The 26736-nt window shown below is 45.4% G+C and overlaps 1 protein-coding gene across 4 annotated transcripts in view; it reads left to right on the top strand.

Annotated features, from left to right (window-relative positions):
* The window catches only part of drp2 (dystrophin related protein 2), a 200136-nt gene that overhangs the window by 152074 nt on the left and 21326 nt on the right, over nucleotides 1–26736 (top strand). For all 4 annotated transcript variants that reach the window (XM_083785282.1, XM_083785283.1, XM_083785280.1 and 1 more), the window contains 6 exons: nucleotides 2666–2832; nucleotides 3516–3627; nucleotides 9042–9178; nucleotides 11789–11854; nucleotides 17598–17663; nucleotides 24731–24886. In XM_083785282.1, the coding sequence (XP_083641408.1) occupies nucleotides 2666–2832; nucleotides 3516–3627; nucleotides 9042–9178; nucleotides 11789–11854; nucleotides 17598–17663; nucleotides 24731–24886 (704 nt within the window). The remainder of the gene's footprint in view (nucleotides 1–2665; nucleotides 2833–3515; nucleotides 3628–9041; nucleotides 9179–11788; nucleotides 11855–17597; nucleotides 17664–24730; nucleotides 24887–26736) is intronic.

Genomic DNA, 26736 nt, shown 5'->3' with positions numbered 1-26736 from the left:
TCAATCAATCAGGGTTGAGTATTCGTTCAGAAAGAGGACACAGCTAATAATTTGGACACTTGAGCAAAGAGCGGTGTTTGAAGAAATTAATGATCAGGAACCATTCAAATATATTAAGTCTATTATGTTCTATTGACTGTGTCTCCAACTCAATACGACTTTAATACCCTTGTGAGCCATTTATAAATGGACCAGCTCAGGAAATGAGCTAATGTTCGTCTTGTGCTATTATATGTACCGTGCAGTACCCTACCTCATGCATCAAGACGTCTTCTGAGCTTATTTGAAATGTTGCTAGATGTAGGCTAAACATTACATCACATTAATAATGCATCATATGTTACATAATATGTAACATATGATGCATTATTAATCGTACATTAAACAGGTTGCCGTTAATGCACTTACTATAAAAGCGGTATTAGTATTAGATAATGCATGGGGCAGTATACACAAACTCATGACCTCACATTAATGTACATGGAAATTGTGCTTGTAGAACATGGTTGGATTATTGATATGATGAATGTCACGGGGCAACCTGTGCCCTATAGACGTTAGAAGACTTGACTGTCATCAAGCTCCTTGGAGGTGTGGCTGTGTAGCATCATATACTCTTATCTGTGTTGCCTAATTCTATTATAATTGGTTTGTGACTTACTGTATTTGATGTATGAAACTTGATACTTTGATACTTGAAAGCATGTTGTTTAGTTTCTGTGTGTTAGTTTACATGGCTGTCATGTTGGGCACAGGGCAGGCCTACAGCATAAAATCCAAGCAGCCAGGTGCTCTGAGCCTTTGATTAGGCAGTGTTCTGTTATAGAGCCGAGTGGTCATTATCCAGAAATAACACACCGCTGAATTTGAGCTGCAATTCTCACTACTTCGCCCAAAATAGGGATGACGCGTGGTTACGTCTATCTTTAGATTGTATAAATATTTAATCAATTGAAAAAGAGCTTGTGACTAAATATAATAACTACATTGGATCAATGGAACCATTACCATTTCCCGAAAAGTAGCTGTTTTTGACATTGCCAAATTTCCTCCCGGCAGTGATGATAATTATGGGCTGTATCACAGAGCCATCAGACACCCCTCATTCGTAACCTTTTAATTCCATGGTTTACCAGACAGATCTTAAGTAAAGGATGCTTCATTCTACTCCAAGCTTACAATAATAAAATAAATACATTTTCCCTTAACATGTCAAACCGTTTTACTAGTAGGTAAAATGCCTGTGGAGGCCGTCTGGCGAGTGGCCTGCAGGAGCAAAAAGGCTGCTGTGTGAGTAGGGTCAATTATATCAGTAATTATTACTAATGAATCATACAGTACGGGACTAAAATATATCTGGTAGTCTTTGTTACATGTGTGTTTCTGGCCTGTTACAGTAAGAATTCATTGTCCTATTCCTATATTTGGTGTAAAAGCACTGTCCCTGGAGATGAATGATGTTGGAACATGATGATGCCCTAAGTATAGGGCATCATAGTAGATGGGACTTTCTTTCTTTTTTAAGTATAAAATAGTTAAGTTTAAGCTTACTTTAAGTGGTTAATTACTGCAATAAATGTCACGCATTGGTCAATGTTTTCTATTGAGCACATATTCTCTAATTGTGTCGAGGCTATAGTCATGCACATTTCAGCATGCAACTATTGAAGACAACATTTGTTTTTTTGATGGTGGCAAAGTCGCAAAGCTTCCAAATATGGTTAAAAGACTCCATCTGCTCAGCACGCTGACTAGCAACATGGTGGCGTGCTCAGAATAGCCAATGCTGTCTCCAGGTGCCAGGCATGCCAAGGCTAAGCTGGCTACTCAACCAGAGAGTGCACGCGGCGGTTTCTTCATCCCCTGTGAACCTGCTATACACGGCTATGCACCACAAAGACCCCGTGAGCCCCACATGCACCTAATAGAGCACACACTCTCAGCCTCGCACTCACTAGCACACACACATTAATTATTCTGCTGCACTTGAGCGGTGGAGAAAGCCTTGGGGAAATCAACCTTCTAATGCATCTCTGATGCGCACTTAATGAAGAATTTAGCACATTACGGATTTTCGGCGCTTGACGAGTCGTTCCTTTATCAGTCCGCCGAATACCTTCTTATCCCTGTCATTGCCAACAGGTTGTCTTGGGAAGCATTGCAGCGCACACCACGCATGCACGCACGAACAAACACAAGAACAAGCATGTAAAACATGCAGGCAGGCGTCACAGGAACGCTTTACCCCTTTTTACGGTTGCTCTCAATTTACATTTTTCTTTAACAGCAAAGAGCAGTTTGAAAACCTTGAAAATTAAGAATAAAGCAAAGACGGGGATTAAAATGGTGTTCTCACTTAATACGCTCCTAGGACACGGAGAAGTCATTTTATCTGTGGGGTTTTTCTTTCTAGAGACGGCTCTTTGTAAGACTACACTGCAAAATCCTAGAGTCATAATTGAACTCTGAAAGCACACTCTCAGAATTAAAATAACACTCAGCATTCTGCAGTGCAGCTGGCAGCCAAGAGCGGGAAGCACACCTTCTCATTACTCTATGCACTCGTGCCCAGATCTGAATGCGCTCTATATTTGGGTTGTTTACAGTCTCCGTCCTCCCCTTCCCTTCCCTTCCCCTCCCCTGCCGCCCCACCTTCTCTCCGCAGGCCCCCGGGAAGCCTGCCATCGAGGTGTCCCACTTCCTGGAGTGGATGAGCCTGGAGCCGCAGTCCATGGTGTGGCTGCCGGTCCTACAGAGGGTGGCCGCGGCAGAGTCCGCCAAGCACCAGGCCAAGTGCTATGTATGCAAGCAGTGTCCAATCAAGGGCTTCAGGTAGCTGCATGTGCGCGTGCGTGCGTGCGTGCGTGCGTGCGTGCGTGCGTGCGTGCGTGCGTGCGGACAGAAACACACCTGACAGACACAAACTGCTGTATGCACATAGATAGTGAATATTAATGTTTTAAACTGGCTGTTGTAGATGGATAGATACTAGACAAACACACATTTTACATGCTGTAAACAACCCAGTACAGCTCTGTCTGGTCTGAATTGACACGCCAGCTGCTTCTTTGCCCAAACGGAGAGCACTACTGACGGACTCGTTGCAGGATCATTTGCAGCTTGTTTGTCAACAATCTATTAATTGTTGCCGACAAATAGGTCATGTAGTCAATCGATATTGATTCCTTCCTTTGCTAGGACTAGCTGCAATGCAACACTAGCTTAGCGTGAGACGGGTCAGATAGTTTGCAATTGACACGCAAATTAATGGTGCTATCAGCGAGTATAATCCATTCTATGTGAATTTGCTTGTCAGAGTTATTGATTTTGGAGGCATTTAATACACTCCCGCGCATGCACGCACGGGTTGCACGCACACAATCACGCTCGCTCGCACGCCGCTCCCACGCACGCACACACACACACACACACACACACACACACACACACACTAGAAGCACACACTCGAACACTCGAAGAGGCCATTATATTGATATTTTATGTGATGTTGACAGGTATCGCAGTCTGAAGCAGTTCAATGTGGATATCTGTCAGACCTGTTTCCTCACTGGCCGAACCACCAAGGGAAAGAAGCTGCATTACCCCATTATGGAGTACTATACCCCAGTAAGAGTGTCTGTCTGTCTGTCTGTCTGTCTGTCTGTCTGTCTGTCTGTCTGTCTGTCTGTCTGTCTGTCTGTCTGTCTGTCTGTCTGTCTGTCTGTCTGTCTGTCTGTCTGTCTAATCTAATAATGTGTGTTGTTGTTTTTCATGACAAATCTAAATAAACAGTGCCTCTCATATTTTTAGATCTCTCTCTCCCTCTCTTTCTCTCTCTCTCTCTCTCTCTCTTTCTCTCTCTCACTCAGTCACACACACACACACACACACACACACACACACACACACACACACACACACACACACACACACACACACAGTACACTCACATCAGAGACATGCTTTCACTTTCAAATGTGTGAGAGGAGAGGGGGGGGAGTGAACGGGTGATTACAGAGATGGAGAGATTGGCACGCGCACTGAAGTGAACGTAATGAAGTGAACGTAATGAAGTAATGAAAACAAGGTCAACTGCAAACTGTGACAAATCAACAATAACAACAATAACAATGCACATGCATTTGAAGATGAAGCATTCAACACAGATGCCTAAACAAAGCTGTCCATTATTGTCACTGTGATATCGCATTGCGTGAAGGTGAAACCAGGACACTTAATTATCTTAAAAATTATGTGGAGTTTATTTTTTTTAATCAGATGTCCGGTAAACTGTAAAACTTCTAGACGTTTTGGCCGGCAATGTAAATCCTAGCATCCACTCTGAGAGATATAACTGTTGGCAAGCAAACCGACACTGTGGGAGCCAACCGAAGACACACAGCCAGGAAGGGGAAAAGGCACACCACCACCTCATGTAGACACTGTGTCTGACTGTGTCTGTCTGACTGTGTGTCTGACTGTGTGTCTGACTGTGTGTCTGACTGTGTGTCTGACTGTGTCTGTCTGACTGTGTGTCTGACTGTGTGTCTGACTGTGTCTGACTGTGTGTCTGACTGTGTCTGTCTGACTGTGTCTGACTGTGTCTGACTGTGTGTCTGACTGTGTCTGTCTGACTGTGTCTGACTGTGTGTCTGACTGTGTGTCTGACTGTGTGTCTGACTGTGTGTCTGACTGTGTCTGTCTGACTGTGTGTCTGACTGTGTGTCTGACTGTGTGTCTGACTGTGTGTCTGACTGTGTCTGTCTGACTGTGTGTCTGACTGTGTGTCTGACTGTGTGTCTGACTGTGTCTGTCTGACTGTGTCTGACTGTGTGTCTGACTGTGTGTCTGACTGTGTCTGTCTGACTGTGTGTCTGACTGTGTGTCTGACTGTGTCTGACTGTGTCTGTCTGACTGTGTGTCTGACTGTGTGTCTGACTGTGTCTGACTGTGTGTCTGACTGTGTCTGTCTGACTGTGTGTCTGACTGTGTGTCTGACTGTGTCTGACTGTGTCTGACTGTGTCTGACTGTGTCTGACTGTGTGTCTGACTGTGTCTGACTGTGTCTGACTGTGTCTGACTGTGTCTGACTGTGTGTCTGACTGTGTCTGACTGTGTCTGACTGTGTGTCTGACTGTGTCTGACTGTGTCTGTCTGACTGTGTGTCTGACTGTGTGTCTGACTGTGTCTGACTGTGTGTCTGACTGTGTCTGTGAACGGGTGATTACAGAGATGGAGAGATTGGCACGCGCACTGAAGTGAACGTAATGAAGTGAACGTAATGAAGTAATGAAAACAAGGTCAACTGCAAACTGTGACAAATCAACAATAACAACAATAACAATGCACATGCATTTGAAGATGAAGCATTCAACACAGATGCCTAAACAAAGCTGTCCATTATTGTCACTGTGATATCGCATTGCGTGAAGGTGAAACCAGGACACTTAATTATCTTAAAAATTATGTGGAGTTTATTTTTTTTAATCAGATGTCCGGTAAACTGTAAAACTTCTAGACGTTTTGGCCGGCAATGTAAATCCTAGCATCCACTCTGAGAGATATAACTGTTGGCAAGCAAACCGACACTGTGGGAGCCAACCGAAGACACACAGCCAGGAAGGGGAAAAGGCACACCACCACCTCATGTAGACACTGTGTCTGACTGTGTCTGTCTGACTGTGTGTCTGACTGTGTGTCTGACTGTGTGTCTGACTGTGTGTCTGACTGTGTCTGTCTGACTGTGTGTCTGACTGTGTGTCTGACTGTGTCTGACTGTGTGTCTGACTGTGTCTGTCTGACTGTGTCTGACTGTGTCTGACTGTGTGTCTGACTGTGTCTGTCTGACTGTGTCTGACTGTGTGTCTGACTGTGTGTCTGACTGTGTGTCTGACTGTGTGTCTGACTGTGTCTGTCTGACTGTGTGTCTGACTGTGTGTCTGACTGTGTGTCTGACTGTGTGTCTGACTGTGTCTGTCTGACTGTGTGTCTGACTGTGTGTCTGACTGTGTGTCTGACTGTGTCTGTCTGACTGTGTCTGACTGTGTGTCTGACTGTGTGTCTGACTGTGTCTGTCTGACTGTGTGTCTGACTGTGTGTCTGACTGTGTCTGACTGTGTCTGTCTGACTGTGTGTCTGACTGTGTGTCTGACTGTGTCTGACTGTGTGTCTGACTGTGTCTGTCTGACTGTGTGTCTGACTGTGTGTCTGACTGTGTCTGACTGTGTCTGACTGTGTCTGACTGTGTCTGACTGTGTGTCTGACTGTGTCTGACTGTGTCTGACTGTGTCTGACTGTGTCTGACTGTGTGTCTGACTGTGTCTGACTGTGTCTGACTGTGTGTCTGACTGTGTCTGACTGTGTCTGTCTGACTGTGTGTCTGACTGTGTGTCTGACTGTGTCTGACTGTGTGTCTGACTGTGTCTGTCTGACTGTGTGTCTGACTGTGTGTCTGACTGTGTCTGACTGTGTGTCTGACTGTGTGTCTGACTGTGTCTGTCTGACTGTGTGTCTGACTGTGTGTCTGACTGTGTGTCTGACTGTGTGTCTGACTGTGTCTGTCTGACTGTGTGTCTGACTGTGTCTGACTGTGTGTCTGACTGTGTGTCTGACTGTGTGTCTGACTGTGTGTCTGACTGTGTCTGTCTGACTGTGTGTCTGACTGTGTCTGACTGTGTGTCTGACTGTGTGTCTGACTGTGTGTCTGACTGTGTCTGACTGTGTGTCTGACTGTGTCTGACTGTGTCTGACTGTGTGTCTGACTGTGTGTCTGACTGTGTCTGACTGTGTCTGTCTGACTGTGTGTCTGACTGTGTGTCTGACTGTGTGTCTGACTGTGTCTGACTGTGTGTCTGACTGTGTCTGTCTGACTGTGTGTCTGACTGTGTGTCTGACTGTGTGTCTGACTGTGTGTCTGACTGTGTCTGTCTGACTGTGTGTCTGACTGTGTCTGTCTGACTGTGTGTCTGACTGTGTCTGTCTGACTGTGTGTCTGACTGTGTCTGTCTGTGTGTCTGACTGTGTGTCTGACTGTGTCTGTCTGTCTGACTGTCTGACTGTGTGTCTGACTGTGTCTGTCTGACTGTGTCTGTCTGACTGTGTCTGACTGTGTCTGTCTGACTGTGTGTCTGACTGTGTGTCTGACTGTGTCTGACTGTGTGTCTGACTGTGTGTCTGACTGTGTGTCTGACTGTGTCTGACTGTGTGTCTGACTGTGTGTCTGACTGTGTGTCTGACTGTGTGTCTGTCTGTGTCTGTCTGTGTGTCTGTCTGTGTGTCTGTGTCTGTCTGTGTGTCTGTCTGTGTGTCTGTGTCTGTCTGTGTGTCTGCGTCCATAGCTAATCTCGCAAACCGCTGCACGAATCAGTGCCAAATCTCTTGTGCACACTGTCTGGCAGTATAGGGAAGGCACAAGAATATCCGGGGCTCGGATTGGACTTGGATCAAGTTTAGAGTCGTTGTACATCTTCACATGAAGCCTGAGTCCCTCATTGGAGCCACACCCTTCCCATGCGGATCCTGAGAATCACATTCTCAGGATCCGCATGGGAAGGGATTTAATGTTCATTATTTTCTCTCTCACTCACTCACTCACTCACTCTCACACACACACACACACACACACACTTGAATTATTTTATTTGGATCTGCACAAGAGGCGTAATACAATAGACCCAAACACTGATCAGAATTAGGTTAAACATTATATGGTCCAACCAGATATAGCTGCTGCACATGCTTAACACACAGAGGGAAAAGAAGAACAAAAATAAAAAAAAATAAAAAAAAAAATATATATATATATATAGCACATTGTTGACATACTATTACTTGACATTACTAGACACACACACACACACACACACACACACACACACACACACACACACACACACACACACACACACACACACACACACAGTACAGTAAATATGTCTGTCTATACCATACCTTATGCCAGGCATGGATTAGGCACCCCTACCCCCTCTACCTCTACCCCCTCCACCCCTACCCCCTCTCGATAGTGAGATCACTATCAGGTGTATTGTGTTCTGTTAAGTATGCTTACACAGCCCTGGTTCAGCTCAATGGTACACCGAGATCGAGCAACACTCAGCACTTCTTCTGCAGTGTTTGGCTCGCTGAGTGCTCACATAAAGCACTATATCCGTAGTTCATGCGGAGCGTAAAACCTCAATAAGGCCCAAGTCTTAAAACACAAAACGTGTACAGGGTCACCGTGACGGAGTGGCATACTCTGACAAAGTATGTCTGTCTGTCTCTCTGTCTCTCTCTCTCTCTGTCTCTCTCTCTCTCTCTCTCTTGTTTGTATAGCAGTGGCACTTTTCAATTTTAATCAATCACAGCAAAGGACCTTCTGGGCAGTGGTTTTCTTTTTCTTTCTTTAACGGGATATTTTAGAGTTATTGGTTTTAAGTGGAGCAAGCTAGCTTTTTTTTACAGAAGCTTTGTGTGTGTGTGTGTGTGTGTGTGTGTGTGTGTGTGTGTGTGTGTGTGTGTGTGTGTGTGTGTGTGTGTGTGTGTGTGTGTGTGTGTGTGTGTGCGTGTGCGTGTGCGTGTGCGTGTGCGTGTGCGTGTGCGTGTGCGAGCGAGCGAGCGAGCGAGCGAGCGTGCGAGCGAGCGAGCGAGCACGTGTGTGTTTGCGACCGTTCTTTGTGTTTGCATGTGTGTGTAGAAGAAATGGAAAAAAAAATAGTATGAGCTGGTGGGAGGGCAAGTGCAGGGGAGAGAGGGAGGGAGAGAGACAGAGAGAGATGTGACACTGAGATGAAAAGCAAAGACTTTAGAAACAGGTGAAGGGGAAAAAGCTGTTGGAGTGATGTCAAGTGGAAACAAAGGCAGTAGTGGTCCGGTGGATTTAGCTCCAGGGCAGGCAGTGGGTGGGGGGGTTGGGGGGGGGGGGGGGGGGGGGTTGGAAGGTAGTTTGACTGCAACACTTGAAAGAGTCCTTAAGTGGTCCACTTTATATCTCCCTGCTTTTCCAACTGCCCCCCTCCCTCCCACACACAATCCTATGGTAGACCACCTCAGGAGAGAAGATGAGGGACTTCGCCAAGACCCTGAAGAACAAGTTCAGGTCGAAGCAGTACTTCAGTAAGCACCCTCAGCGAGGATACCTGCCAGTTCAGTCTGTTCTAGAGGCTGACAGCTCCGAGACGTGAGTCAATAATATGCAATTATACATGCGCACGCACGCACGCACGCACGCAAGCACACACACACACACACACACACACACACACACACACACACACACACACACAGATTTGCAAAACATTTACAACGCAGAGCTACCAACCTGCACACATTTTGTGTACCAACCACGCAATTCTAGGTGTCTATACGCCTAGAATTGCGTGGTTGGTACACAAAATGTGTGCAGGTTGGCAGCTCTGACAACGTCAATCTGGCACCAGCATGTGCACACTGACTCATAATCAAATTTGTCTCTCTGTGTCTCTCTCTCTCTCTCTCTCTCTCTCTCTCTCTCTCACTTTATCTTTCTCTCTATTTCTTTATCTCTTTTGTGCTTTCTTTCCCATCCTCTTTTCCCCCATCATCGTCTTTTCTCACACTGTCACATGCACACTGCACAGACCAAAAGGCAGAATCTTCAAAGAATTACAGCTAGTGTTTGGATGTTCACATGTATTGAGCTCAATGTGTTAACGTGCGATTTCAATTCATGCCTTTTATCTTTTGGTTATTTGTTTTTTTAAAGATATCGGGGAACGGTTGTGCTTAGTGGAACTAGAGTGTGACCATAAAGAGCTTTTTTGATAGAAGTGCATTACCATATGTACACTGCTTTTACACTCACATCCTGCATCCTAAAAACTCATTTGATAGCGCATCCTCAAATGTCTCTCATGACGAGGAAGTCGGCCTCTCATCCAGTGTCTTAATTGTTTTTGTAAATAATAATGTCAATTAGTTATATTAGATAAATAGTAATGTAGAGACAATAAAATAGAAAGTGCAGTGAGTGACCAGACCTACTATAACATCCCAAAACTAAAAAAAACTGTAGAGTCCTGAATTATGATCAGTTCTCCGAATTCCGAATCCTGTCCTGTTTGTCTCGAAACCCAGAGATTTATTTTTAATTTTAATAATGGTTAAGTCTGCTTTTTGGAACCGTCTACCTGAAGGAAATGTGTGATTCTACAATACATGGGAGGAATGTAATTCTAGTTCCTGTCTAACGACAATTGTCTGTACAGGGCTCTTGGGTGGCTCAGGCGTAAAGTTCCTGCCCACCGCAGTGGAGACTTTTGAATCCCTCCCCGGTGCGTCCGGCTTGGATGGCTGCTTCAGCTAACACAATGGGTCCTTTTGGTGAGGGGGAAGCCGGGTGGGGAGGGCTATCTCTGTCACTGCACCAGCGACTTTACAGATTGGCTAGGGTGCCTGTTCAGTGGGGAGCTGCAATGGGCACGGTAGTGAATTCAAAATAATGACTCCTTACTGTCAAGTCAAGTGAAAAGAAGCAGCTAGCGACTCGCTTATCGGAGGAGACGGCGACAACAATGAACTACAGTACAAGCCACGTAAAGGGGAAGTGAAAATGACTGGCTATTATTTATAGACACACAAAAAGGGCGAGGGGCAGTCTAGAGACGGATGATCCCTTAGGCTCCTACCCATCACCTTCATGGCTGCATGCACCAGCTGCTGTAGCTGAGACCTCAGGGCAATGTGGTTGGAAAAGGAGGCTGTGCCTCAACAGTGGGGTTTTCAGTGGAGTGCTAAAAGCTAAAACCAGTGAGAACAGCGTTGTTTTTTCACTTCACTTTGAAGTAGGCTCTGTGCTGACATGTTTAAGCCTTTTTCACTGTCAAATAACAAAAAGAAAGAGTATTTCTTTTCCCCGTGACATTTTTTTTTTTTAATTCATGCATTTCTTTGATACTTCAACCCGGGTATGTGTTAGATTTACAAACCAGGCTGAAATCCCACAACAGACTGCTGAGCTCAGTATGTAGGCAGAGATCAAATGTAGAGATTAGAATAAAATGAACTGCATACTGCATACAGTGTGCGTGGGTCGTTATATTTTATTCCCAATGTTTGTTTTGGTAGAATAACCCAAGTCTGCCAAGAAAATACAGTAGTAGTACTCTAGAATAGACACAGTCAACATGAAAACTTACATGAGGACATTGTTGCTGAAGTACAAGTGTGCATTATAGTGTGGGAATTCACTGTTAATGGGCCAATTTTCTGTGTACAATAATTACTGTACATGTACAGAAACTAGTGTCATAGTGTTTGGGCACGGTATTCGGGGACGTGCACACATAGACATCAAAGGGGGCTTCAGCCCCTGCCCTTTTACCTGTCTGCAAAACAAGTGCCCTTTCCAGACCACGATTTACTATGGCGAAAGAAATGCAAATGCCCTCCTCTCCTTTCCATGCCACGCCGGAAGGCAGCATTCAGGAGAATTGCTTTTCACCCCCCGAAGTCTCCTGAACTTGAACACAGCATTTTGCGTTGAACAAATTTGTTTAGAACTCCATGTCGTTACACACGGCATCTCCACTAGCTTAAAGAGTGCTGGGTTTCGCCCCGAAAATAGCAGATCTACAAGCTCACAGCGCGACAAGACGCGTTGACAGCTTGTAGATCTGCTATTTTCGCTATTTTTGTCCAAAAGCTCCCCCTTACAGGATTGCAGCCCCTGCAACTCTAACACTCTCTGCACGTCCCCGACGGTATTGATTTTGACTTGCTGTGTGTGTGTGTGTGTCTCATTCCTCGGCAGGCCGTGCTCCTCTCCCAAGTTGCCCCATGCGGACACTCACAGCAGGATAGAGCACTACGCCAGCAGGTATGAGCATCACCGCTTAATATTAGCATGCACGCACACACTCTGTCACCCACCTTGTGCATTCCAAATCCGACCTCCACCTCTCCACATCCCACTCCACTCTCACCTCTCTCTCTCTCTCTCTCTCTCTGCTGCCTGACTCCTCTTATTGGTCTTTGCCACACAGCTGACTGAAGTATTGATCCACCCACGTTCTGTATTGAGATCAGGCTGGAATGAAGGCTTTGCTCTTCAGACTGTACACATGCTGTACTGAGATCAGGCTGGAATAAAGGCTTTGCTGTTCAGACTGGAGGCACATCCCATTTGTGTCTCAAATGTGATAATCAGGGCTGACCGTGTCCACACTGTTATGTGATAATTAGGACTGACTGTGTCAAGTGATCAGATTGACGGTGTCCACGCTGTTATATTTGTGTATTCGGGAATCACCTCATCATTGCACAATGGTCAGTATAAGTAGAACAATCTATTTATTGTATCTTCCCATCCTTCAGGCACAATAACCTGGCTTACACAGACCGTGACATATTATTTGACCAGCATATGGCACAGATAAACACATTTTTAGATTAGACTGATAATATAGTATTAATAAAATCATTATTGCAACCGAAGGTTTTTGTCACGACATCTACTGTAACTCACAATCCTCGTCACTCACAATCCCCATATACGGGAATGTCCCCATATAATTATGGTCACGCATTGTGATATCGCGTCTAGTCACGTCTCCAAGACATGCTATATATGGCCATGAACCCTGGCCAATGGCCATGGCCATGAACCCATACCCAGGGCTCCAGGGTGCGACCTATTAAGTCGCATATGCTACTTAATTTCTTAATGTGCGAGTTCAATTTGAACGAGATCGCACCAGTGCTACTTATTGCTTTCACTCCCAGCCTCAACCATGAAGCACGGGCGTTAGCGCGATAATAAAATATTACTTTATTCTCGCTCATTCCGTCGAGTCTCGCTCTCTCTCTCTGCCTGTCTGTCTGCACCGGTCTGCACACGTCACGACACACGTGAGTCCAACAGCAGCGGCGCGCTCACAGAAAAAAACGAAACAAAGATTTCAGCATCAGCTGTACATAAGTTTCCCTGGAGCGCACACTTAGCACACATTTTACAACTGGGATGATGATGCTGTGCATTGCTGTCGCTGAATCCACGGAGACAGCAGACACAGAACATATGGGGGACTGCGCCTCGTTCCCGATCCCAAACACGGTAAACTTGTTGTTGAAAAATAGCTTCCAATAGCTTGTTATTTTACGTCGAGTAGCGCTGTGTGCAGGCCAGGTACATACATGATCACTTCGAACAAAATACATCTCCCACGTGAAACCTGGTATATTCTTCGTCGTACGACGTGGTGTTGCATGCTGAAAATAGCAGATTTACAAGCTCACAACGCGTCGCGTCCGTCACACGTTGTGAGCTTGTAGATATGCAGGCTGAGACGTTTAGAAACTTTCCCCTTCACAATAAAAGCACATCAGCTTTCACATGTTCATTCCATATAAAGAAAAGACAGGAGGAAAGTGGGCAAGGATTATGAATTCGGTGGCATTTCATATTGCAAAAGGGTGCAGGAAGAGTGGGCACCTCAGTGTTAAATATCCTTATTGGCCATTAGGTTGAACATGCCCATGCAGAAGTTAAGGGGTGTGTCTCATTTCTGTTTCATATAGCCAAATGATAACGATATGGAAAAATGCACTATAGGTTAATTAATTATAATAATTTCCTATAGAATGTGTGTGCGTGAGAAATATTCAATATATGTGCTTAATTTAAGGCATTTATGCTTCAGCCAAGAAAACCTTTGCTATCCTTGGTGATAAGGTCATGTATTAATACTGCGCTGCGGCGCTATACAAAGAAAATTGGTGCTACCTAATTTGTGGTGGCGCTACCAACTGAAAAGGTAGGTACTACCTATGAAAAAGTTAGTCTGGAGCCCTGTCTGTTTTTCATTGTGCATTTCTTGGTCAAAGTTGATCCCATGCCAAAGCGACAGCAGCAGTCTGACGTCACCCAGGCGGATGCGTGCACACACCGATCTGCCCCAGCAGTATGACCTCCACACTCTCACGGAGGAGACTGCCGACGAGCGGCGGCGGCGTCTGGCCAGGGAACGCCACAGGCGCCGCCCGCGGATGCGTGCACACGCCGACCTGCCCCAGCAATATGCCGATACTGGGATGATTGGGAGCGCACCATCCGCGGCCGCAAAAGTCGAACGCAGAGTGTCCGCTGAATGCCGATGGCGGAATAACATTAAACAGCAGAGTTTGTTGTGAGAGAGAGAAATAGTGTGTGTATTCTTTCCCTTAGGCACTTGCTCACAACTATTCTGCACGCTGCCAGAGCACAGCAAGCACACACATCAAGAGAGCAGACAACAGACTGTCCTCTTTACCTTTGATCTTGTCTCCCCTCCTTCACCCTCCTCTGTTGTTGTTCCTCTTCTGTTTGCCCAACGGACCCGTACATCCCTCTCCCTCCCTTGCACTCGATTACCTTCTCCCCACTCTACTCTTTGTCGGACATTTTTACCTTCAAGGCCCTCCTTTGATATTGATGTATGTATTGCTATGTCCTTCTTTCACGTTGACTCACTTGTTGGCAATTATAATTATTTGCTTGGAACGGTCTCTTGGCTCAAACTGAGGCCCCAGGAAACTTTAGCTGCCACAACATGCCCATTACAGTCTGCCAACGGCCCTCACCGAAATGAAATGGATAAACAGAAGTAGAAAAACCAGTGACTCACTGTACAATGACCTAATTTAGGAACAAAATAACAAAAAAGTGAAGTATGTCCACCGGAAAATAAATGCCTAATTGCGAGCCCTGCGGAAACTGCAAGAAATTGGAAGTCTCTGCTTCAGTGCGGAATATATTTTACACCCATGTCTTTCATGTTTTGGACTGGAGCAACTTTGTTCTTCAGCTTTTTCTTCACAGCGTCCATTGTGGGCCAGGCAAGAATCTATTATAACCCGAGGAGTTTGTTTGTAATACAGTGAGTACTCATTATCGCTCTACACGTCTACAGCAATGGTTCCCAAACTTTTTCATGTCAAGGACCCCCAAATTGACACCAATTAGCCTGCGGACCAACATTTGAAATGATATGCCAAGGACCCCCATGAGAGAAGATTTTTACGGCTCTAGCAGTGATTCTCAATACGTTTAATTTCAAGGACCCCCAGTTTGACATGCATTAGTCTACAGACCCCCATTTAATGGCAATTCTATCTCTGAGACCCCAATTTATATTGGAAAATCAATGTTAATTTAAGAGTGTACAAATGTAACCAAATGGATCCACCAGGGTCCATTTTGTTCCTAACTATCATTTAGCTGGGGACCCCCTGGAACTCCCTCAAGGACCCCTGGGGGTCCCCGGACCCCACTTTGGGAACCACTGGTCTACAGTATATGTACTGGAGGTTTTGTGTAAGATATTATGTACCAATATGCAATCCTCAAGTTTGAATAACACATACAATAAACTAGAAAAGTGTGCTCTTAATTGGCTCGCTGGCATATAGGTCCGTGCACTGTCCTATAGGCTACGATATATAGCCTGGCAGCGTGCCCCGGGTTCGAGTGCTGATCCCGACGACCTTTGCTGCGTGTCACTCCCTTAGAGTCTAAATATAACTCTTAACCCTCTTGCCGAAGCCCTTCGGCAATTGAAGCCTAATTTTGATATTAACACTTGCCGCCATTGCCGTAGCCCTTCGGCAATTGCACTTTTATAGTGCGTTTGATCGATCGAGCCATAATGCTACTCACGTTGGCCGGTTAGCTAGCAGTGTTGTTAGCACTGCACTGGATCGTTCATCTTAGATCGCCGTCGCCATAAGAATCCATTCTATCCGTTTCTTTCAATCGCCTGTATCTCCTATTCCTTGTCCCAGATGGCATTTTTGGTCAAAACAGCGTTTCTTTGACGGCACGAGCCGACGTTGTGGAGGGCTATAGTGTACCGGCATTGATCCGATCATGTAAACAAAGGTTGTCTTGGCAACGTAAAGCTGGCCGGGATAAGCCCACTTCCGGTTGAGGCAAAATGTGGCTTTTCAAAATAAGAGCTCAAATTAAAAAAATGCTGGCGTGAATTAGATCCTAATTTCTCAATAAATGGTGGCAGTAAATGGGTTGGTCACTCCCCATCTCTCTCCCCCATTTCCACTTAGCCTACTGCCTTTCATAATAAAGGCATTCAAAAAAAGTGTGCTCTTTGGAGCGCAAGGTCCACCAAATTTGGAAAGCAGTCAAAGTCTGGAATCTGAAACATGTAGTCAGACAAAAATTGCGGTTCAAGACAAGTGTTGACAAGTATAAGTCACAACGCATTGCGCTGCGACACGAACTTGTAGATCGGCTATTTTCAGCAAGTGTAAAATCAGCCATTACGACGGCATCAAGGCCCCGACAAAATACATTTTAGTCGACTAAATCAACTGTAGATTTAGTCGACTAAAATCTTATATTTAGTCGACTAAAACTAGACTAACACTAAGACATTCCGGGTGACTTTCATTCCAAAGACTATGACTAAACTAAAATAGACATTTGCTGCCAAAAACAACACTGCCCAAGCAGCACCACATGCTAAAGGAGCTCTGTGTGAATCCCATACAGTACATAGAAATGTATGATTATGGCATGATGAGGTATGATTATGTTAAGCATTTACCAACCCCACTGACTCCTGAGTTTGTATTCAAACCAACACATGAACCCTGGAGAGGATTCTCAAACTCCCCGTTGCTTTCCTCGATGAAGCCGTTTTAAATTCAGTATGCCTCAAACGGCTTGCTTCTTATCAGCAGTCACTACACACAGTGCAGACAGTGAAAGTGCCCTGCGCTGTCAAAGGACGTCCAAGGGACAGCTGGGCTCAGAGGAGCTGTCCTAGCCGGACCCAGCATTTACAACCGCTCATAAAAACCCCACGCTGTCCATGGTGCTGAAAGGCAGCATTGCTCAAGGATACCTGAAAGCCCTTTACTGAATGCTTCATGCAGAATGGTGAATGATGCATTCATATCAATCTATGTAGCGCCTTTATCCAAGGCGCTACATAGATTGCGCATCAATTCACCCATTCACACACACGTTCATACACCGATGGCGGCGGAAACCATGCAAGGCACCAAGCAGCACATCAGGAGCAATTAAGGGTTTAGTGTTTGCTCAAGGACACTTCGACACTAACTCTGGGGGAGCCCGGGTTCGAACTAGCAACCTTGTGGTTATCATCCAACCCCTGAGCCACCGCCCGCACCGCTGCAAGTCAATATGCCTTTACCTCTCTCCTCCAGAAGAGAGGTACAACGTACCAAATCTACCAACACAATTTAGAACATTTCACCAGATACGTTTAGCCTATAATTACCTATAATGTGTGAAAATGGTTAAGCGGCACTTGCTTGTCACTGCTGCTATCCATTTTTGTTGAACAGCTACATCATATCCTGCAATATTCTCCCACACAGCATTTGTGTTTCTTTATGATAGCATCAACTGAACCTGCTGAACTGAACCTGCTGCAACAGTGAATCTGATTAATCTACTTAACTCCGCTGTATTCCTCACTCGTTTTCTTTGTGCCTGTGTTGTGTGCCTGTGAACTCCCTGTGAATGCGTGTGTGTGTGTGTGTGTGTGTGTGTGTGTGTGTGTGTGTGTGTGTGTGTTGTGTGTGTCTCTGTGTAGACTGGCAGAAATGGAGAGCCAAAATTGTTCCTTCTTCACGGACAGCCTGTCTCCTGATGAAAGCCTGTGAGTATACATTGACTCTGAGGGCCCCGTCTTCCACATAGTGGTTCACTTCAGTATATCTTTGGGCCGATGCACCCAGATACCAATGTTCTACCATGAGGGGGGGGTGTCTTGGTCTTAAAATAAGGTGTGGTGTGGCGCAATCACGGCACAATGCTATTTTCCCTACAGACTCTTATCGGCAGGTGCAGTGAGTTGAAATTTCGAACTGATTAATATAATTTTAAGTTCTCTGTATTCAGCAAAGTGTGGTCGTTAATGCTGTTATGTGTATCATATATGATTTATTACCAGTCATTCAAAGGCTATGGCTTGCAGAGAGAGAGAGAGAGAGAGGGGGAGAAGGATTTATTTCCGTATGAAGCCGGCTATACATTTTATTTATTCATGTGCTTATAGAGAGAAGACTTCCGCACACCCGGCAGGCAATTTGGAGCAGGTGCGATGATGACAAAGAGTATACAATGTGGAAGAAGGGACATCCGCACACTGCCACTTGCTAGTTCAGAGCAATTTTATTAATTGAACGTTTCGGTCTTGCGACCTTCCTCAGGCTTGTTGCATTTATTCATGTGCTCAAATAGCCTACCTCTTATCGTATCAGAATGTTGCGAATCCATCCTCCTGTCATTCCTTATCTGTCCCTGTAGCTACAGTAAGGTTATTATCAATGTCCAAATGGGCTTCCAAATGTTCACAGCACAGAGTTCCACCGTCTCATGCTTTCATATCATTAATTTTAGTTCCAAACATTATCTCACTCAGAATGAGCATATGTGAATATTAAAATGATATATCAAGATATCACAGATGTCTGTTGGACAAGAGACAATTAGGCTGCAGTGACAGCGATAACGGCCATGCACTTTGGGTTTGGATTTCTCTTGTTTCAATCTTAATTGAGTCACGTGGTTTGACCAAACATTTGTGTTTGATGGGGGGGGGGCAATCAAACACTTGTGTTTGATTGCCCGCCGTGTTTGTTCAAACCACGTGACTTCCATTGGAGAAGCATTGAGGCGGCCATGAAACACAGACGGAACACAGAATGTTCGTTTGAAATGTCTGTATGAGGCCTAAGACCATGACCCTGTATGAAACTTGGGCCCGAGTGTCAGACCCTCAGAGGAACCTCAGTGTTCTTTTAACCTGAATCAAAATAATTTAAAAGCGTGCGAGTGCGAGCGTGTGTGCGTGCTTGCGAGGCTGCGAGCATGCGTGCGTGCGTGTGCATGCGTGCGAGGGGTGCGGTAACAGGCCAGAGGAGTAGGGATTGGGGGAGCTTTGAAATGAATTAGGAAGTCAACATTGTCAGCCCTCTCTAATTTAAGAACAGTTAAAGGGCAAGACAGGATTTTCTTTTCAAAGAATGTTGGATCCTTTTTGGAATCCCATGTATGCAGATGGATGATGTAGTTGTGCGGATGTGCGTTGATGTGTGTGTGCCTGCCTTGTGCATGATGGGTGAAATAAGGTCTGTGATTTGCACCTGTGTGTATATGTGTGTTTACAATGAGATGCACCTGTCTGTCAGTATTAATTATAACCTCCGTGCTGCTGCTGCAGCTTGTCTCTGATGCCTTGTGGCTTGTGCATTGTGCATGTACCGGTATGTGCTATTTGGATGGAACTCGACAACAAAAAAACGTGTGTGGGAGGCTCTTCAAAGAACACATACTGTACTGTATACTGTAAGGCTTGTGAAGTTTCAAAGGACTGCCTCGTCAGTGCTAACTTAATCTGTTACATTTTTCACATAATGGTAATATATAATTTACCAGGCTGCAATTAGAAAAATTGTTTACACAAGTTGTTATTCGTGGATAGGGCACAGGTTATCGTTAATGTCCTTTTTCAAATATAGACAAATATAGCCTACAGTGGAACAAATGATATTTTCTCCTACAGCACGGTTCAACATGAAAGGCAAGACATGGTTATACAAGCGTGAAATGATACACGGGCCAGTCTAAAAGAAACACACACTGCGCAACAGAGTGACTGTGCGGACGTGGACGGCATTGTAATCCCTAGCAGCAGCAGTACTGTAGATATGTAAGTGTAGGACTGTAGGCTGATACACGTGGGTATGAACAACAGCAAAGTCTTAAAAAGAGATCGCTGTGCTGGGCAGATTGGCTAAATGTAAGTGTCACAGATTGCAACAAATTATAGCAGCATAAAATGTGTAGGACTACAGTGTAGTGACGGTATTGTTACTTGTAAAATGTAGATTGAAGAATTTGCCCAGGTTTAGCATAATGTATAAGCCAATAATAATTATCAGGTCTCATGGTCGTTAAGTTAAGTTGGTGCAGCTTCCATGAAGTCTGTTCTTGTCATTCTTGGTATTGAGAAACAGCCTCATTGAATATTCATTAATGACTTTGTGGGTCATGTGGATCCATCATGTACGATGGATCCATTATCCATCATAATGTGTTCTTGGAGACTCTCCCGTGTGTACAGTATGTCTCTTTCTCTAACAACTCCCCCCAACAACTCTGTATGCCGTCTAGCCATGTTGTTCTGTGCTCCTATATGTGTGTATGGTGTGTCTTGCTAGCCTGCATGAGCCTGTCGATGATGAGTGCTTCAGCAAGACTTGCTGTATATGGCTCTCTAAGTATGTGCTCTTTATGCTTCTTGGCTGCTGCCTGGCCGGCCTCATGCTATGGTCCGCCCTATTCAATGTTCCTCTCTCTTCTCTCCTATCCTTCTGTACTGTGGTTTCATCAGCTGGTAATTGCCAGTCTGGCATTGTCTCGAGTAAATAAATTCTACAATGTAGGATTCCAGAGAGAGACAGTGTGACAGACAATTATAGCCTAAATCATTCTTGCTAGGGTGCTAGTGGAACCATATGGAGCAAAGATATGAATCTGGTCATCTGTAAAAGCACAATCAGCCTGCCTATACTAGTACCCATGGACTAGAGTTGCATAATTATGGCTATACATCTCTGTTGTAAGGCTACAAGATATAAGAGGAGCGTACCTATGTTCCCCAGGTTCTATGTTCCCCAGAATCCCCACGTACGATCATGACATTGACATTGTCATTAATCTTACCCAATGATTCGGTCTGTCGTCTGTGACAGTCACAGACCCATGCATGCCACTAACTCGGGGCTATATGTGTGAGCATGTTCGCGTCCAAATTGCTATTTGTTAGTTCAGTGCCCCAAATTAAATAATTTTGTACACACATTCAGCGTGGCTGTAAGCCCACGTCACTTGTCGGTATAGGTAGACACTGTGTGCGGGTAGAATTAATTTAACGGCTTAGCTGTCGAAAAGGCATTCCAACTGGCAAATGGGAAATCTCAAGTTAACTTTGGCTGTGTGGTCTATGACGGACTGCAACGCTTCGTAGCTCTGTTTCATCCCAGCGCTGCCCTGTGTGTAAATGTGTGGTCCCTTTTCGTCCCTGTGTGTAAATGTGTGGTCCCTTTCTGTCCCTGTGTGTAAATGTGTGGTCCCTTTCTGTCCCTGTGTGTAAATGTGTGGTCCCTTTCTGTCCCTGTGTGTAAATGTGTGGTCTCTTTCTGTCCCTGTGTGTAAATGTGTGGTCCCTTTCTGTCCCTGTGTGTAAATGTGTGGTCCCTTTCTGTCCCTGTGTGTAAATGTGTGGTCCCTTTCTGTCCCTGTGTGTAAATGTGTTGTCCCTTTCTGTCTCTGTGTGTAAATGTGTGGTCTCCTTCTGTCCCTGTGTGTAAATGTGTGGTCCCTTTCTGTCCCTGTGTGTAAATGTGTTGTCTCCTTCTGTCCCTGTGTGTAAATGTGTGGTCCCTTTCTGTCCCTGTGTGTAAATGTGTGGTCTCTTTCTGTCCCTGTGTGTAAATGTGTTGTCCCTTTCTGTCCCTGTGTGTAAATGTGTGGTCCCTTTCTGTCCCTGTGTGTAAATGTGTTGTCTCCTTCTGTCCCTGTGTGTAAATGTGTGGTCTCCTTCTGTCCCTGTGTGTAAATGTGTGGTCTCCTTCTGTCCCTGTGTGTAAATGTGTTGTCCCTTTCTGTCTCTGTGTGTAAATGTGTGGTCCCTTTCTGTCCCTGTGTGTAAATGTGTGGTCCCTTTCTGTCCCTGTGTGTAAATGTGTTGTCTCCTTCTGTCCCTGTGTGTAAATGTGTGGTCCCTTTCTGTCCCTGTGTGTAAATGTGTGGTCCCTTTCTGTCCCTGTGTGTAAATGTGTGGTCTCCTTCTGTCCCTGTGTGTAAATGTGTGGTCTCTTTCTGTCCCTGTGTGTAAATGTGTGGTCCCTTTCTGTCCCTGTGTGTAAATGTGTGGTCCCTTTCTGTCCCTGTGTGTAAATGTGTTGTCCCTTTCTGTCTCTGTGTGTAAATGTGTTGTCTCCTTCTGTCCCTGTGTGTAAATGTGTTGTCTCCTTCTGTCCCTGTGTGTAAATGTGTTGTCTCCTTCTGTCCCTGTGTGTAAATGTGTGGTCCCTTTCTGTCCCTGTGTGTAAATGTGTTGTCTCCTTCTGTCCCTGTGTGTAAATGTGTGGTCCCTTTCTGTCCCTGTGTGTAAATGTGTTGTCTCCTTCTGTCCCTGTGTGTAAATGTGTGGTCCCTTTCTGTCCCTGTGTGTAAATGTGTGGTCCCTTTCTGTCCCTGTGTGTAAATGTGTGGTCCCTTTCTGTCCCTGTGTGTAAATGTGTGGTCTCCTTCTGTCCCTGTGTGTAAATGTGTGGTCCCTTTCTGTCCCTGTGTGTAAATGTGTGGTCCCTTTCTGTCCCTGTGTGTAAATGTGTGGTCTCTTTCTGTCCCTGTGTGTAAATGTGTGGTCCCTTTCTGTCCCTGTGTGTAAATGTGTTGTCCCTTTCTGTCTCTGTGTGTAAATGTGTTGTCTCCTTCTGTCCCTGTGTGTAAATGTGTGGTCCCTTTCTGTCCCTGTGTGTAAATGTGTGGTCCCTTTCTGTCCCTGTGTGTAAATGTGTGGTCTCCTTCTGTCCCTGTGTGTAAATGTGTTGTCTCCTTCTGTCCCTGTGTGTAAATGTGTGGTCCCTTTCTGTCCCTGTGTGTAAATGTGTGGTCTCCTTCTGTCCCTGTGTGTAAATGTGTGGTCCCTTTCTGTCTCTGTGTGTAAATGTGTGGTCCCTTTCTGTCCCTGTGTGTAAATGTGTGGTCCCTTTCTGTCCCTGTGTGTAAATGTGTGGTCCCTTTCTGTCTCTGTGTGTAAATGTGTGGTCCCTTTCTGTCTCTGTGTGTAAATGTGTGGTCCCTTTCTGTCCCTGTGTGTAAATGTGTGGTCCCTTTCTGTCCCTGTGTGTAAATGTGTGGTCCCTTTCTGTCTCTGTGTGTAAATGTGTGGTCCCTTTCTGTCCCTGTGTGTAAATGTGTGGTCCCTTTCTGTCCCTGTGTGTAAATGTGTGGTCCCTTTCTGTCTCTGTGTGTAAATGTGTGGTCCCTTTCTGTCCCTGTGTGTAAATGTGTGGTCCCTTTCTGTCCCTGTGTGTAAATGTGTGGTCCCTTTCTGTCCCTGTGTGTAAATGTGTGGCCCCTTTCTGTCCCTGTGTGTAAATGTGTGGTCCCTTTCTGTCCCTGTGTGTAAATGTGTTGTCCCTTTCTGTCTCTGTGTGTAAATGTGTTGTCTCCTTCTGTCCCTGTGTGTAAATGTGTTGTCTCCTTCTGTCCCTGTGTGTAAATGTGTTGTCTCCTTCTGTCCCTGTGTGTAAATGTGTGGTCCCTTTCTGTCCCTGTGTGTAAATGTGTGGTCCCTTTCTGTCCCTGTGTGTAAATGTGTGGTCTCCTTCTGTCCCTGTGTGTAAATGTGTTGTCTCCTTCTGTCCCTGTGTGTAAATGTGTGGTCCCTTTCTGTCCCTGTGTGTAAATGTGTGGTCTCCTTCTGTCCCTGTGTGTAAATGTGTTGTCTCCTTCTGTCTCTGTGTGTAAATGTGTGGTCCCTTTCTGTCCCTGTGTGTAAATGTGTGGTCCCTTTCTGTCTCTGTGTGTAAATGTGTGGTCCCTTTCTGTCCCTGTGTGTAAATGTGTGGTCCCTTTCTGTCCCTGTGTGTAAATGTGTGGTCCCTTTCTGTCCCTGTGTGTAAATGTGTGGTCCCTTTCTGTCCCTGTGTGTAAATGTGTGGTCTCCTTCTGTCCCTGTGTGTAAATGTGTGGTCCCTTTCTGTCTCTGTGTGTAAATGTGTGGTCCCTTTCTGTCCCTGTGTGTAAATGTGTGGTCCCTTTCTGTCCCTGTGTGTAAATGTGTGGTCTCTTTCTGTCCCTGTGTGTAAATGTGTGGTCTCTTTCTGTCCCTGTGTGTAAATGTGTGGTCCCTTTCTGTCCCTGTGTGTAAATGTGTGGTCCCTTTCTGTCCCTGTGTGTAAATGTGTGGTCCCTTTCTGTCCCTGTGTGTAAATGTGTGGCCCCTTTCTGTCCCTGTGTGTAAATGTGTGGTCCCTTTCTGTCCCTGCACTGCTCTGTCTTGGCATGTCTCTTCCTGTCCTGTCCTACTCTGTGTGCACGCTGTCCTTGGCTCTGCTGTAGTGTTGATTTTGACACCAAATTTGGTTTCAGTTTTAGTCAAAGTCTTTTGAATACATTTTCATTTAGTTTTAGTCACATATTAGTAAACTGAAAAAAAAAATGTGTTTTATGTGTATTTTGGCAGGCCTTGATGGCATCGCAATGGACTTGGTTTTTACGACACAATGTTTCAACTGTGACCACAACACATCGCGCTGTGACGCGTTGTGAGCTTGTAGATCGGCTATTTTCAGCAAGTGTAAATACAGTAATTACGACGGCATCAAGGCCCGCCTAAACACATTTTAGTCGACTAAATCAACTGTAGATCTAGTCGACTAAAATCTCATGACATTTAGTCGACTAAAACTAGACCAACACTAAAACATTCCAGGTGACTAAAATATGACTAAAACTAAGTGAAAACCATTCAAGAGACTACTAATGACTATAACACTTAAAATCAAAACTTGCTGCCAAAAACAACAGTGCAGGTACCCTGGGCTCTGCTGCTCCGTGCCGCTGCCTGCTGCTGCTGGCGGCCGTGACGTTGCTCATGGCTCAATGTGCCGTTGTTGTCTCTCCCGTTGCTATGAGGGAACTCAGGGATGAAGATCAGTACGTCCTGCGTCACTCCTCCAGCCCTCACGCCCTGGACCAGGACTCGCCGTGCGGACAGCACAGTCTGCTGCTGGCCCACCTGGAGCACCAGGACCAGGACCAGCTGCAGTGCACCCTGGCCCGCCTGGAGAACGAGAACCGGTCAGTGGTGTTGAATCACTTAGAAACGAACGGCCAGCGGGTCTCACAACCTGTGAGTCAGGAGTCAGTCAGGGGGGGGGGGGGGGTCCCCAGATGACAGCAAAGAAAAACATTGGCCAAATTGGCTAAATATATGTATAAGAAATAGGCGAAAATTATGAAAAGAGACGATCTACAAGTTCACAACCACATCGCAACGCGATGAATTGTGAGCTTGTAGATATGCTATTTTCATAATAGTCAAGCAAAATGTAATACCTTAACTCTTACTTTTCCAAATGCTTGTCGGGGTGGGGGTGTGGGGGGGGGGGGGTTGTTAAAGTATGATTATCTTTGGGGGGCCTGAAAAGGTTGAGAACCAATGGCTTAGTGTAGAGGATGAAGTGTGTATGACTGCATGGGAACCGTGTTGGGCTGTGGGGGGGGGGGGGGGGCATTGATCAAATATCTGCTGCTTCGTTCTTGATCTAATATCTGCTTTGTTGTTCTTGTTGTTGAGGAATGAAGGCTGTGGGAGGTGGAGGAGATAACCGTGTGTCTGTCTGTGTGTGTGCGTTCTTGTGTGTGCGTGCGTGCGTGCGTGCGTGCGTGCGTGCGTGCGTGCGTGCGTGCGTGCGTGCGTGCGTGTAATCCTTCACCTGGAGCCTCTACTACCTCCCTGTGCGCTCCCTTCGCAATGCCAATCAACGACCACCTGCTGCTAGGCATAAACACTTTCACTTCTAATTGAGGCCTTTGATGAAAGAAAACAATCATTTCTTCATGTGAAAACACACATAGAGTGCCTGTTGATGAATCTGCATCACCAGCCCACAGAAATACCATTTATTTAGACTTCACATGTCATTATTTATCACTGAATCACTGATTCAAGATGTATTAGTATTAGTGTGCTAAAAGGATGGAAGGTTTTTAGACAACCTCATTTTAGATGTGCTCAAATGTGGATTTATTTTCCCGACACCCTATACACCCTTAGGTATAGTTGTCCTCACTCGAGGTCAATCATTTTTTCCTATTCACTTAATTTCATACCAGAGGCAATCTTCATTATGGTATGAGTCATATGCGCATAGTGCATACATCTCTCTCATAGTGCATACATCTCTCTCATAGTGCATACATGGCCTCTGTCCAGAAAACACATATGCACGCATGCACGCACGCACGCACGCACGCACGCACGCACGCACGCACGCACGCAATCACGCACCCACCCTATGCCTCTCTGAAGCCTTGACCCATTTTTCCCCCTGGAGTATGACGCCACAGTTTGCTCTCAGGCTCTTATTCATCACTAGTTGTTGCACTAGTTTATTTACTGTGACTCTGAAGCGCATGGCGTTTGAACGCAAGGTCTAGAGAAACCAAACAGCTTTGATCCTTTAGACTTGTTGTTTGGATTTGCCGCTGATGCAGTACAGCTCCCATTCACTCCAAAGCCCTGCAACATTCGGCATCTGACAAAAGGCATTGATTTTAAGATATTCTAGGGACAAAAGCACACAAAGCAACACAACAGTCCCGGTAATGCTAGACGCCTCAGGCCTAACAGGCTCTGTGTCTTTAACATAATGGCAGTTTGTATACGAGACATTTATAGAATTGTGTATGCACCATTATGCAGATTCAAGGCCTGCAGTCAGGCCTGAGAGAGAAGGAATAGCCTGACTCCACTTATTACATTCTGAACAAAGATAACTGTTGTGTGTGCATTAATGTGACGGCAGCATAATAGCATTGCTTTATGTAATAAATGATGAACACCATCTCAGGCAATCGCTATAGAGATGCTACATTTCCAGCGCGTGCTAAATTGACTGCTTGCGTTAATATCAACACACATCTCC

Source organism: Protomyctophum parallelum (genome assembly GCF_964188405.1).
Source record: "Protomyctophum parallelum genome assembly, chromosome: 16".
Lineage (NCBI taxonomy): Eukaryota > Metazoa > Chordata > Actinopteri > Myctophiformes > Myctophidae > Protomyctophum > Protomyctophum parallelum.
This window is presented reverse-complemented; position numbering and strand designations above follow the sequence as displayed.